This window comes from Octopus sinensis, linkage group LG6 (assembly GCF_006345805.1).
Source record: "Octopus sinensis linkage group LG6, ASM634580v1, whole genome shotgun sequence".
NCBI classification, from domain to species: Eukaryota; Metazoa; Mollusca; class Cephalopoda; order Octopoda; family Octopodidae; genus Octopus; species Octopus sinensis.
In genome coordinates this window covers 13,011,802-13,026,801 of record NC_043002.1, presented here as the reverse complement: position 1 = coordinate 13,026,801, position 15,000 = coordinate 13,011,802, and the positions used below count along the sequence as shown (strand labels likewise).

The 15,000-nt window shown below is 36.9% G+C and overlaps 1 protein-coding gene across 1 annotated transcript in view; it reads left to right on the top strand.

Moving 5' to 3' along the window:
* LOC115212863 (protein obstructor-E-like) overlaps positions 1–11,389 on the top strand; it is a 14,050-nt gene extending 2,661 nt beyond the window's left edge. The window contains exons 2-3 of the mRNA XM_029781651.2: positions 6,856–7,062; positions 10,917–11,389. Coding sequence (XP_029637511.1) covers positions 6,856–7,062; positions 10,917–11,125 — 416 coding nt within the window. The 3' untranslated portion in view covers positions 11,126–11,389. The remainder of the gene's footprint in view (positions 1–6,855; positions 7,063–10,916) is intronic.
* The last annotated feature ends 3,611 nt before the right edge of the window (positions 11,390–15,000 follow it).

Here is a 15,000-nt window from a genome sequence, read left to right as displayed (position 1 = left end):
TTTATCAACATCGGTATTATTAGCACTCTTTGGGTATTTGCCATTGAGAGGTTTTTCTTGCCATTTATCATTCAGAATATCTAAGGCAGCAGTTTTAGCGCGGGTTTTCATGCGCTTAGCTTTTTCTGTGCTTGTTTCTTGTATGTCTAATTCCAGAATTTGTTGTATTTGGAATTTACTTAGATATTCCCTTCCCTGTTTTATTACTGAGTATAATAACATCCAGTCCTCAGATTTTTTCAGGTAGGTGTCTAGGCCAATTGTGACAATCTTCATTGTTAATTCCAGTTGTAAAAGTCCACGGCCACATTCTTTTTCGCAGATAAAGTCGTTCTATATCTACCTTAGGGTGGTGCATTCTATGCGTTGTCAACAATTTTCGTATTTTTTTGTCACGATTACATATTTCAATAATTGACCAGTTAATGATATTGAAACTGTAAATCACGACTGGTATAGCCAAAACATTGATCGCTTCGATCCTGTTTCTTGCATCAGCTCTGTCTTAAGTATTGCTCCTATCCTGCGATAACATTCTCTTCTGATCCTTTCATTCATCATTGAATATTTGATTCCATCACCTCAAAATACCACTAGATATTTATAGCGCTCCGCTGGTTCTAACTCCTTTATGACATTCTGCTGGTCAAGGTTAATGTTAGATGTTTCTGTCATTTTTCCTTTGATAAAAGTAGCTTTTGCACATTTATCGAGGCCAAATTGCATTCTGATGTCATCACTAATTGTTTAACAATCGCTAGTAAGCCCTTGAGTCGTTGGTCATTTTTTGCAAAGAGCTTTAAATCATCCATGTAAATGAGATGATTTATATTTTTATCAATCATTTTATATCCGTACTGCGCGTCATTGAGCAATTTTGAGAGAGGTATTAAGGCTAAACAAAAGAGGAGTGGTGATAGTGAGTCCCCCTGGAAAATGCCAAAAGAAATTCTTACATCTGCAGCATTAAGAGATTCATTGTCATTGTTCAAAGTCAGTGTGGTTCTCCAAGATCTCATACTTACAGACAAGAAGTTTCACAGAGAAGGTGCTATTTTATACGTTTCCAGACATTTATTGATCCAGCTGTGTTAGACTATCAATAACTTTTTATAGTCTATCCAGGCTATTGACAAGTTTTTGTGTCGTTTGTAACAATCTTATTGATGAGAAGCTGATCTGTACAACCATAGGACACACGTTACATCCTTTTTGCTCATTAGGGAATATGCAACTTTCTATTAAAAAAACTATAGGTATCTTGAGTTAAGACACGTGTTAGTGTTTTATACATTGTTGTTAAGCAGGTTATTGGTCTATAATTTATTGGTTCATTTGTTTCTTCATTTGTTTTTTGGTAGATAAGTGGGAATCATACTAGGTTGTTGCAAAGCATTGTTGTAAAGTTTTGTTAGCAGTTCATGGCTCTCTGGGAAGGCATTCAACCAGAAGCTAAGAATTTAATCCTTCCCCGGGGACTTGCATTTGCTTGACTTCCTGAGAGCAGATCTTACATCTTCTGCCTTAACACCTCCCACTTTTGCCCTTCTAAGGAATCCATGTCTGTAGATATTCTATTAATCGAAGGGGCCTTTTCATTGTGTGTTTTATTCCATAATCCTGCACTTCTTCTTTTGATGGGACAGATTTTACCGTGACTGGTATTTTCCCTATTTTCCTGTAAAAATTTTGGGCGGTATTCTCGAGCGTGTTGTTGTCCTTAAAGAATCTAACGCGCTTCTCATACTTTGCTATGCGGGCAGTTTTAGCATATACCTTTTGATAAAGGTTTCATCGATGTCAAATATGGTTTTCATATATTTTTTCTTTAATGTTCGGATTTTGTTGGCTTGATCGTCTTGTCAAACTTAAGTATTTTTAAGCATTCTATGTAAGACCTAAATAGCCGAAATTGACGTTGACTATGCTCTTGTCAAGTAGGCTTTTTGTGGGAATGTTATCGTTTTTTAATCTTTTCACCACATAGAATCATTGAGATTTTCGCGGATGCATAATACAGTTGATTGAGATCTGAAATGTAAACGTCATTAGCTGAAATTATATCTTTAAGTGCAAGGCGGATTTTACCAATTACTTTCAGGTTTTGGTTAGAATTGCAAATTTTTATTGTTTATGTTTGATTCAAAGAGTATTTCACTTTGCTTATCAGTTGCATTATCCCTTTTAATCATTATTGCATTTTCATCAGGCCTCGGTTGGTCTATAATTATTTCTACTGCAGTATCTTCTTTGGCTGAAACTTCGTTCCTTTTATCCTTTACTGATTATTCAGTTACTAATTTCTTTTCTATAATGTTTCTTCTGACGTTGGCAAATTTATTACTGTCTATGTAGGGTCTTACTTCAAGGTGCTTCTGTCTCCAGTTTAAGCAGGTTTGTTCAGCGTTAGATTTATTTGTGGGGAGATAACTGGCAGGATAGAAGGCCTTGAGACTTTCTTTATTATCTCCCCTTGACTATTTGTCATTCTTTTTCTTTTGGTTATTTGATGACGAGAATGGATGGCCATCTGTTGGAATATTTTGGTTATGGGGTACTTCCAGCTCCTGTGTTTCGGGAAGATGTGGACCAGTAGCTGAAAGTTTGAATCAAATCTAGTTCATCGTTCACGTACGCGGTCCTTCATGTTCCGGGTGACAGGTTTTCGATTTGTATTTTACTCTGTTGTCACCGAGGCATGACGAGCTTGGACGTTGATATTAGGGGAGGGATCTGTCTTATTAAGGTTAATTTTTTGAGAAAGCACCGCCTCCGAATTCACTGCAAGAAAACATTGCTCGTAACCTAACGAAATCGCTGCAAAGACATAGTTACCGGAAAATTTTCAATTTCTCTACCATCGGAAGCCCAAACATCTTCCATACTCATTCCGTTGCCTCTAAAAACTCCTAACAAATAAAGCAGTCTTATTGCAGCTTTCATCTCCCTTCATTAGTATGTCTCGCTTTTGATTGATCTTTATATCTTTCATGTTTACTGCCGATGTCGATATTAGTGCAAGCTACAAATTTATTCAGATGTTCTTGTGTGAGAAGCAAAGACCAGCAGTCATTTGCAGCATACACATATTTTGCTACTCCTCTAGGTCCTGGTAAATCCTGGTATGTGTTGTGAGAAGGTGTACGTCGTGGAAAACATGGGGGTCCTCTTTCCAGAGTGTTTAATAATTTTGCCTATAAACTGCTTTTCGGTATTCCTGGTAGCTTGATGTTCATCTTCATCAATAGCTTCATCTGTTTCTTCTAAAGGATCAATAATATATAGTCTTATGCGAGAAATAATCAACCTTTCAAATACAAAAATAAACAAGTAAATAAACAATAATAAAGAAAAGGAAATAAAAATGTAGTTGTTAATAAATACATTTTTATTATGGTGTGGTATAATAAATATGTATTATTTTACATTTTTATTATACCACATGAAAATGTGGTATAATATTTATACCACATTATAATTTTTATAATGTGGTATAATTATTATTATACCACATTATAATTAATGTGTGTATGGTGGGGCATGCGCAACCCCAGACACAAATAACACGTGTGTACACTTCTTATCACTCAGCAAGTAAGTGAATAAGAGTTGTGCATTAACTGAGTGGAGTGTGCCGAGGAATTACATGGATGGATAGTATTGTCACTGCTGCCAGATGTAAGATACATATATACAAACATCAAAGGCGGCGAGCTGGCAGAAACGTTAGCGCGCCGGGCGAAATGCTTGGCGGTATTTCGTCTGTCGTTACGTTCTGAGTTCAAATTCCGCCGCAGTCGACTTTGCCTTTCATCCTTTCAGGGTCGATAAATTAAGTACCAGTTTCGCACTGGGGTTGACTTAATCCTTTTGTCTGTCCTTGTTTGTCCCCTCTATGTTTAGCCCCTTATGGGCAGTAAAGAAATATATATACAAACATCAACTGAGATATGAGATACCCAACCGCACCACAGGAGCGTTAAGAGAGGTTTTCCCAATAAAATGACCAAACACTTGATGTATTTGGTAAGCTTCTACGCTTTACATATAGTAGAACATATTTGGAACATACAGAACAGAACAAAAACATAATAAAAATAAAAATAAAGTAGATAAATGTGATTAAAAGTTAATTACAGTAGAATCAATAATGAATTAGAATAAAATAGAACAAAATAATTAGTCATAATTTTTTTTACCGTAAGTTTTAAAGTAAATTTTCATAAGAAACAAAAGTGTAAGATGAAAAATAAAATAGAAAAATAAAAAAAACAACAACGAAAAAGTACATAATGTGCATTGCTCGGGGGTTAGAGCGTCGAGCTTACGATCGTGAGGTTGTGAGTTCGAATCCCAGACCGGGTTGCGTGTTGTGTTCTTGAGCAAGACACTATATTTCACGCTGGTCCAGTTCTCTCAGCTGTAGAAATGAGTTGCGACATCACAGGTGCCAAGCTGCATCGGCCTTCGCCTTTCCCTTGGATAACATTGGTGGCGTGGAGAGGGGAGGCCGGTATGCATGGGCGACTGCTGGTCTTCCATAAACAACGTTGCTCGGACTTGTGCCCTGGAGGGAGAGTAACTTTGTAGGTGAAATCTCATCTAACGGCGATGCATCAGCATGGCCACAGCTATGAGCTGAAACTACAGCAAAAAAAAAAAAAAGAGATAAAATGTAGGGAAGAATATTAAAGGTAATGAGTTTGCGGGGGAAATGCCTTTATTGTAGTTGTGGTCACTGTATACGCAAATTTCTTTGGCACCAATATGCTATACAGAAATTTGCACCAGCACAACATATCTCTCTCTTTGTACTCGCCACCATCCCGATAAAACCACATTTTGAAACCACAGAAAGCGTCAAATGTAATAGGGATTCATGTATTTAGAAGCGGTTCTAGATGTTACTACTTCGGTCTCAAAGAAAAATTCCTCATTGTTAACCATTCTATCATCCTAACCATTTCTTAAATAAAAAGCGGCAAATTAATTTTGATCTGCCGATAACAACTGACATTCCTTTAAAGAATTTCGAACTGGACACTCTAATATATAATAGATGATAGAAAACCTTAACGATGTACCCTAATTACAGCACTCAGGGTTTTGGCACGGTTTACACTGTCAACAGTTGCGTATTTACAATATGTTCACTTGTTCAGTCGCTCGAAGAGCTGACACATGGAACCCACTGATTATATTACAAAAACTTTCCAGGAAAATCCAGGCAAACATTTTCTGTGAGTTATGCTTTGTAGCATGTTTCCTTTGGGGGATTATTCTCTTCGTGCTTGATTCCAATAAGTGCCTATATTCCAGGACAGTGATACATACACAAACATACGTGCATAAAGAAGATAATTCTGGACAAAAGCTTTGACACCTTCAGCTTCTACATCCAGGTTATAAATTCACATTTAGGCTAATAATAATTAGTGCACATCGTTTTGTAAATAAATGCCTAAGAAACAAACTGGATAAATTAGGGTTTTCAGATAAAGAAATCAATTAGCTAACATGTACATAACACATAAAATCTGTCAGCGCAACAGTGAAAATATGCACGACTCTCGAGTTTAAAATATGAATCTGTTTTTGCTATGTACATTCCAACGATGCACCATTGTATCTTTGTTAGAAACTAACTTCTTTATTACTGGAAGATTTCAAAAAAGTAAAAACAGTCGGCACCTTGGGCAAGTGTCTTCTACTATAGCCTCGGGCCGACCAAAGCCTTGTGAGTGGATTTGGTAGACGGAAACTGAAAGAAGCCCGTCGTTTATATGTATATAAAAATACAGTGTACATTTAAACACATAAGAGATGGCCATAACAGGACATCTGACTCGCTAGAAAGAGTAGTTAAACTACAAACCACTAAATATGTATATGTATATATATATATATATATTTATTTTGTAGAAGGAGCTTCTACAGAACTAGGACTGTTTCATTCTAAAGAAATCATCAGGAAATCATCATGAGCTTCCTGATGATTTCTTTTGAATGAAACAGTCCTAGTTCTGTAGAAGCTCCTTCTACAAAATAAATTAATTTACTCTGCTATGTATTGAGTACCTTATTTACTGTGGTTAACCCCGACTCAACCCGGGACCTACATATATATATATATATATATATATATATATATATATATAATATATATATATATATTATATATATATATTTATATATATATACATTTATATATATACATTTATATATATATATATATATATATATATATATTATATATATATATATATATATATATGTGTGTGTGTGTGTGTGTGTCTGTGTGTCTGTGTTTGTGCCCCCAACATCGCTTGACAACGGATGCTGGTGTGTTTACGTCCCCGTAAACGTAGCGGTTCTGCAAAAGTGAGCGATAGAATAAGTACTGGGCTTACAAAGAATAAGTCCTGGGGTCGATTTGCTCGACTAAAGGCGGTGCTCCAGCATAGCCACAGTCAAATGTCTGAAACAAGTAAAAGGGTAAAAGAGTAAAAGAGTCGAGGGCAGACAAGGCATTGATCGACCCCGGGCTATAGCAGAAATACTTGTGCTTAAGGATCTACACAGTGTGTCTAAACCGGAAAACCACGGGGTTGAAAAGAGAGCTTCTAGTCAACGTGCCTGGATAACATTTCCTTAATTCTTCATTCGTTGACGTCTTTTTGTGTTTGTTTCGTCAGATGTAAATATTCCAATATTCTTAAGAAACGAGAGATTTTTACAATTTCGATTTCAATACACAGTCAATGACGGAAAATTTGCTTCTTAATTTATATATCTAATTACTGTGCTTGTTTTTGAAGGATAACCATTGAAACCAAAACATTAAATATTTTTCAGATATTGAGAATGATCCCCGGTGTATACACAAGAACGGAAGTAACCCTGAACCTACCGATTGTGCAAGATTTGTTGAATGCTGGGAAGGAACTTCACTTTCTGTGAAATGGTGTCCACAAGGTCTTCTCTACAATACAACGAAACGAATGTGCATGTGGCCCACCAGAGTAGATTGTACCAATCGACCAAACAAGATGGCAGACAGCGGTAACATTCACTTTCTTGTTTTCCCTCCTTTTAGTGAAAATATAAATGAAGGCGGTGAATTAGCTGAATTGGTAGCACGCCGGGTAAAATCCTTAGCTGCATTTCGTCCCTGTTTACGTTCTGAATTCAATTCCTCCGAGGTCGAATTTTGCCCTCCGTCCTTTCGAGATCGATAAAATATTTACTACTTGTACTTTTGGCGACATTCACCCTGGGCGGGTTGAGTCGGCTTCTTCTACTCATGGAAGAAGTTTCGTGGGAATATGTGGATTTCAACAATCCCGCATGTAGAGACATCCTGTTTGCCGCAGATTGACCGCAGACGCAGGGGCAGAACGACCGAGGAGCCACCGGTTGCCGAAACAGACACTCCGAGGATTTTCACCAGAGCCCCGTCTGCCGGGTTGTGGTCCTAATACCACTCGGTGTCAGACCAATCCACCTTGGGTGGCCCTACCAGGAACCGAAGTTTCTGACGGCGTAGCTCTGACACTACCCGTTGCCAGCGTCCCCACCACGGTGAGGAGGGGATGGACTTTGGGGACGCGATAAAATATTTACCAGTTAATCACTGGGATCGATGTAATCGACTTACCTACAACCACGAAATTGCTGGCTTCATGCCAGAATTTGAAATCAATATAAATAAATAGTAGAAATGTATATAAGCGGCAAGATTTAAATAGAATGAGAAGTTGATTAAATGATATCAATGACACAGACTTAAGTTCGATATCTTATTCAGACGAGCTATCTTAAATGCCTGTTTGTTAAGAACTCAATATACAAGAAGTAGCAACCATATTTCTATCAAATATCCTCACTAGCTGGTAAATAAAGATAAAACATCCGAAAATGTAATCCGAGATACATTAGTTCAGGAAAATGATGCCTAGGTAACTGCAGAAAAATCTTTGATTTCGAACATAAATTAAAATTGTTTCAGTCATTTGACTGTGGCCATGCAGGACTTATTCTTTGGAAGCTTAGTACTTATTCTATCGGTCTCTTTTGCCGAACCACTAAGTTACAGGGACGTAAATACACCAGCATCGGTTGTCAAGCGATGCTGGTGGGACAAACACAGACACACAAACATGCACACACACACACACACACACACGCATACACACACACACACACACATATATATATACATATATACGACGGGCTTCTGTCAGTTTCTGTCAAATCCACTCACAAGGCTTTGGTCGGCCCGAGGCTATAGTAGAAGATACTTGCCCAAGATGCCACGCAGTGGGACTGAACCCGGAACCATGTGGTTCGTTAGCAAGCTACTTACCACACATCCACTCCTACACACACACACACACACACACACACACACACACACACACACACACACACACACACACACACACACACACACACACACACACATATATATATATATATATATACACATATACATACCTACCTAATGCATACATATGTGTATATATATATATATATGTGTGTGTGTGTGTGTGTATATATTAATAGCTCCAACCTACACACAGCTCGTACAGGTTTTATAAAATAATTATCCTTAAACGGTTTCCATTATGAGGTTTGTTCAGATATAATTATATAGTTTAAAATGGCGTATTGACAATTTGTTTCCTTTTGACATGTCTGCATTTTACAAACAAGTTATTATTGTTTTTCTAAGTAATTTGTATTTTCTATAATATTTACCTTACCGTCGATTTGCACACACACCCCCATATCGACGTTATTTTATTTTATTTTATTGACTATTTTCAACATTGCACTGCATTACAACTAGAATATTTTTCCGGTGCATTATTTCTATACAATCTCATCCATTCAGCTACTCCCACACACAAATTAAATGCGCCTCCGTACAAACACGGAAAAACTGAGAGAGCGAGAGAGAGACAGAAAGAGTGATCGAGAGAGAGAATATTAGTCTGATCCTCACCGCAGGTCTACTCCTTTTCATTCACGCCTGCACAAAGACGCACGAATAGACACTCAAGTGCCTTTCCCTCGGGCTGTTACTTCATGTATGCACTATAATTTACTATCATGATGGGAATAAAGATTCTGAATTCAACATCAACCACCGTACACAGAACAGCCTAACACAAATATGCGTATTATATATATATGTATATATATTATATTAAATTAGAGATAAAACCACTATTAAGCAAATCAAACAATGAAAAACTTAAGCCAATACATAAAATTAATTAATTTATATTATTTTAAATATATATCAAAATTATTAAAAGTTTAATAAAAGATAACGAGTAAAACACTACGATCGTTTCATGGCTGTCCAATTCTTAATAATTCGAGTTATGGTTACAGTCAATCTTCAGGTGATTGAAATATTTATCTTAGCGAGGTTTAGCAATGAACTATATATATATATATATTCCTTTTCGAGTCGTGTTGAAGGAAGAAACTTGGGAGGAATTCTCATTTCTAATAGCAAAGTATAATTTTATTTTACAACATTAATTTTGTCTGGAATATCATCTTTCGGCTCATGGCTATTTCAACTTCAACTTAGCCAAGTGGTTGAATAAACAGTTAGGCGAACCTCAAGGTCCCAGAGAAAGCAAAGGTTAAAAAATATATGTGTGTGCGTGTGTGTGCATGCTTGCATGTAGCCACGCGTGCTTTAACAAATGAAGTAGACCTCAATATCATTGAAATAGAGGAATATATATATTACACACACGCACACGCACACACACACACACCACACACACATATATATATATTCCATATACATATGTGTTTCAGTACTTATATAGCAAAGCACCGGCTCGGGTTGCATACAGAGAATCGTGTATATTACGAAATCAATAGTAACAAATAGTTAAATACCGACGTATAGACAGATTATTATTCCAGTTTTATATACGATTAACTGCATTCGACTGAATAAATTACGAGTTTCAAGTCTTTTGACTATTACTAGTCTGGCAATATTGAAGTGGCACAAACTGATGACTTTTGGAATGTTTTAAATGTGTAATTCGTGTATATTCACCTGATGAAAACAGTTTTTGTTTCACATGATGCAATATCTCCATTATTCAAATAAAAAGTTCGTTGGAAACAGCTGTAGTGAGTGAACCGTTATCCGTGTGTTGTCATATATGTATATATATATATATATAATATATATATATATATATATATTATATTAAATTAGAGACAAAACCACTATTATGCAAATCAAACAAAGAAAGAATTAAGCCAATACATACATTAATTTATATTATTTAGAAATGTAACAATTATTAATAATTGTTACATTTCTAAATAATATAAATTAATTTATGTATTGGCTTAAGTCTTTCTTTGTTTGATTTGCATAATAGTGGTTTTGTCTCTAATTTAATATAATATAATATTTTACTATAAAATTGGATTCAATCCTAAATCTGATTTTTCCCTGTAAGTTTGGATTTATTCCCTAATATTTATTATTAAATATATATATATATATATATATATATATATATATATATATATATATATATATATATATATATGTGTGTGTGTGTGTGTGTGTGTGCATGTATGTGATACAAACATGGAAAAGTCACAACCACAGATGTGAAATTATCATACTGTCAATGAGATAACTTCACCCCGCTGGCTTGCCGGGAAACTCTGTTTATTGCATGTGATTGTTATATGTTTGTATAAAAAATATATTCGTGTCTTTGTGAATGTATGTGTGTGTGCTTGTGCGTGTGTAAAACTGTGTGCGTGTGTATATCGAATGTAACATTGAAAACTAGGAAACTAATATCCAGTAAAAACTAAATTTATATTTCATATTTTTCTCCTTTTTTTTATAACAGCAAGTCTCAGCAAATTCCGATCAGAGTGCAATGTAGCGCGAGGCAAAGGCCACATCCTTATCACTTATCCGGGAGACTGCAGCCAGTATATATCCTGCGATTCAAATGACCAGACCCCACAACAGTGTGCTTCGGGTACAGTGTTCAACCCTGCTAAACAACAATGCGATTTCCGTTCCAACGTACCCAGCTGTAAATTAGACCACTGAAGCATAAAGCCCTCGATATTAGAAATAAAAAAAAGAAGCAAATTGAGCCATCTTCCATGAGGAGAGAATTAACAATAATGACAGCAACACCAACAGCAATAACAACGAAGCAACGGCAACAGTTCAGTAACAACAAGAACAATAACAACGACAATATCAGCTGCGATACTAACAGCAGACGATATTCATAAATGATACATTTGTAAAGAAAACAATAAATAATATCGAACCTATATAATAAAGAAAAACAACAGTAAATATTTATATCTTTTGACTAGATACAAGGTTAATTCTTGTAGGTGATATAATACAAGAGCCGATCGGAAATCGAGTCCTGTACATTACATATAATTATTGATATAATTGTTGTAGTGTTGCGGTATATGTAATAAACTTGTAATGTAACAGTAGCTCTCAACCTATGAACGCGTTTTCGGGGCTGTAATGGTTTCTGTACAGGTTTGATGGTAACTACATTTCTTGTTTTGACGAAAGACTCTGAATACAGTCAAACGGACTAAGAACAATAGAATATAAAGTAAGCAAATGACAGGGCAGCGATTTTATAAACGTGTGTCTGTGTATAGATGAAGGTTTATTGCTTTTAAGGAAAACTGCAGCCAATATGGCTACTATACAGGATGGTCGAAAACACAGGCTAACTTCACTAGGTGACCATGTTGTAAATAGGTAATGACTAGCGGTTAATATGTAACCATCAGTGGTACACAATATTTGTAACCGAGGGACATGTCAGAGTGGAGTAATCCATTAAAAAAAACAATAGTTGCTACTGAATAGAAACAAACTTGCGATTTTAAGTTACGGGATGTTACATTAGTTAAGGCGGCGAGCTGGCAGAAACATTAGCACGCCGGGCGAAATGCTTAGCGGTATTTCGTCTGCCGTTACGTTCTGAGTTCAAATTCCGCCGAGGTCGACTTTGCCTTTCATCCTTTCGGGGTCGATAAATTAAGTACCAGTTATGCACTGGGGTCGATGTATTCGACTTAATACTTATGTCTGTCCTTGTTTGTCCCCTCTATGTTTAGCCCCTTGTGGGTAATAAAGAAATAGGTGAGCTGGCTGAATCGTTAGCACGCCGGGCGAAATGCTTAGCGGTATTTCGTCTGCTGTTACGTTCTGAGTTCAAATTCTGCCGAGGTCGACTTTGCCTTTCATCCTTTCGGGATAGATAAATTAAGTACCAGTTATGCACTGGGGTCGATGTAATCGACTTAATACCTATGTCTGCCCTTGTTTGTCTCCTCTGTGTTTAGCCCCTTGTAGGTAATAAAGAAATGGGCATGTTACATTAGTTGACATTACTAAGACCAGATCCTACTGTGGGTAGAGTTTTGTATGAGATAATTTTCATTAGTACTAACGAGGAAGCCCTCTCATGAGTGATCGAGCTACTAGAAAAAGTGACCAAATATCCCTCGAATCATAATATTAACATACAACTGCTAATTTACAGATAAAGCAGCCAAATCTGCATGAACAACGCGTTAAATAAATGAAGGACACATTAGATATTATAGTCAAAGACGGAATGGTTACGATTTTTTATGGCTTTCTCAGATGCGGAAGGGCAGTGCCTATGACTCTTTACAGGACCTCTATGATTGGTGGGAGGAAGGGAGTAAAGTATCTGCAGACCAGAGAACTAGCCAAGAATATTTGCGACAGAGAAGATCCTTTAAAGACTCACAGGGATGTTGACCCTGGCGATAGTAGCGTCGCGAGAATGGGAGCAGGATGGTCCGCCTCGGGTGAAGCGCTTGTAGGGACATCACTTTGGGGTCTGCTGTATAAGCGTGCACCGGACTTAAAGCACGGGGTTGGATAATAGCGAGCTCAATGGCCGCTACAGGCGACACACTCTAGCTAAGCCAGTGTATGGCGACGGCTTAAGCTTAGCCCCAAGACCTCATTTTCCTTATATGTCTCGTGGTCTGTTATGACTGATTTGGTGTTAAGCAATCATTGGCGTTCATTGGAATTACTGTGATAGTACAATTAGCATTAAAAATTACATTACTGCTACTTGTATCAACAGCAAAGAGGCTTGGAGTTGTAGCTGAATTTAGTAACATATCTATCCTCGTTTATTACGGGTGTTTAATTACAAAGAACACCATGTTAAATGAATCAATCATAAATGTATAACAGACAATTCGTAGAAAAGGTTTCGTCCGCAACCTGAAGTTGTCCTGAGCATTGTGAATGTTTACTTGGGCATGACTTTGCATTCCTGTTATCAGACTTTGACCCTTGTTATCAGTCCGTGATAAGTATAACATGGCTCATAATTGAGCGTAGAGCGGTATCCCGTATCAATGATGAATGAATCTATAATAATCAAGGATAGGTATATCTGAACTCAAACAAGCGCGTAGGATAATGCTACAATTAGTTTTGTTATTAACTTCAGAAGAAACAGCAGGACGGCATTCGTATGGGTTTCCAAAGATATTTTAAACTAGATTTGTATGACAATAATTTCTCTCACGTCTGGTCAACAATGTGTTGCTTTATGTATGTAAGAGGAATATAATGCGTGGGAGCGAATCGTGTAACCTCTACTTGGTTGCATGATTTACTAGAAACAGCAACTACATCAATTCTAGTATCTTAAACATGCAAAATCACATTGGATTATGTAAAATAAGGTTTAAAATTTCGGGGGGAAAACAGACAGGCTAGCCATAGCTAGAACATATCTGATTATATTTTTAATGATTTAGAGATTACCTGGGATTGAAAATATTGTCCTCATTTCATATCCTCATTCCATATGATTGGGTATGAGTTAAATTTTGCCGACGTTGACGTTCACTAGCTTCCCTAGGATAACGGATTGAAACCAAACACTATACATACTTCGGTATACATAATCTAGCTTTCTCTTTGAAACTGTGTATATATGATCATTCTCTGTTTTTAATTATTTAAATTTTTGCTTTGAAGAAGCTGGTTTCTAACAAAGGTACAAGGCTCCACCATTGGACAGTAGATAACAAAACCAATGTCACGGGAAATCTCATGGGATGGCTTGGTAAACTGCACCAAATGATACAAGGTGCTTATGTAGTCGCATGCTGACATAGGCATCTTCTTGACCCGCTAAAACTGGTGGGAGACAAGGCTGCAGCATCAACCGCTGTTATTCATTTCAGAGGGGCAGACTGGAGCAATCGTAAATAAAGTACATTAATGCATGGTCCAAGAATTAAGTCCACGGCCTTACTGACACCAGCCGAACACCCTAACCATCTGGCTACTTATATTCACGGAAGGAGGCGAATGACGATTTAATCATTGTCAGGGGTCGATTAAATAAGTACCAGTTGATCACTAAGGTCAATGTTTTCGACTTACTCCTTCCCCGAAATTGCTGGCTTTTTGCCAAAGCTTGAAACCAATATTGATATCTCGGTAAGATGGTGAGCTGGTTAGCACGTCGGAGAAAATGCTTAACGGCATTTCGTCCATCTTTACATTCCGAGTTTAAATTCCATCGAAATTAACTTTGGTCTTTGTCTTTTAGGGGTCGGTAAACTAGATACCAGTTGGAATCTGGTGTTGATATAATCGACTAATCCTTCCACCAAAATTTGAAATCAATATTTTTATATCTTGGAGTCTCATCAAGAACCACTATGTCCATCCATCACCAACAGAATAATTCTTTCTAATTTTGGAATAAGGCCAGACATTTTAGGGTAGGTAGTACTTGAATGGTACTATTTTGTTGACCCTGAAAACATGAAAGACAAAGTCGACTTCTATTGAATTTGAACTCAGAACAAAAATAGCCATACGAAATGCCGCTAAACATTTTAATCTGTCGCGCTAATGATTCGCCCACC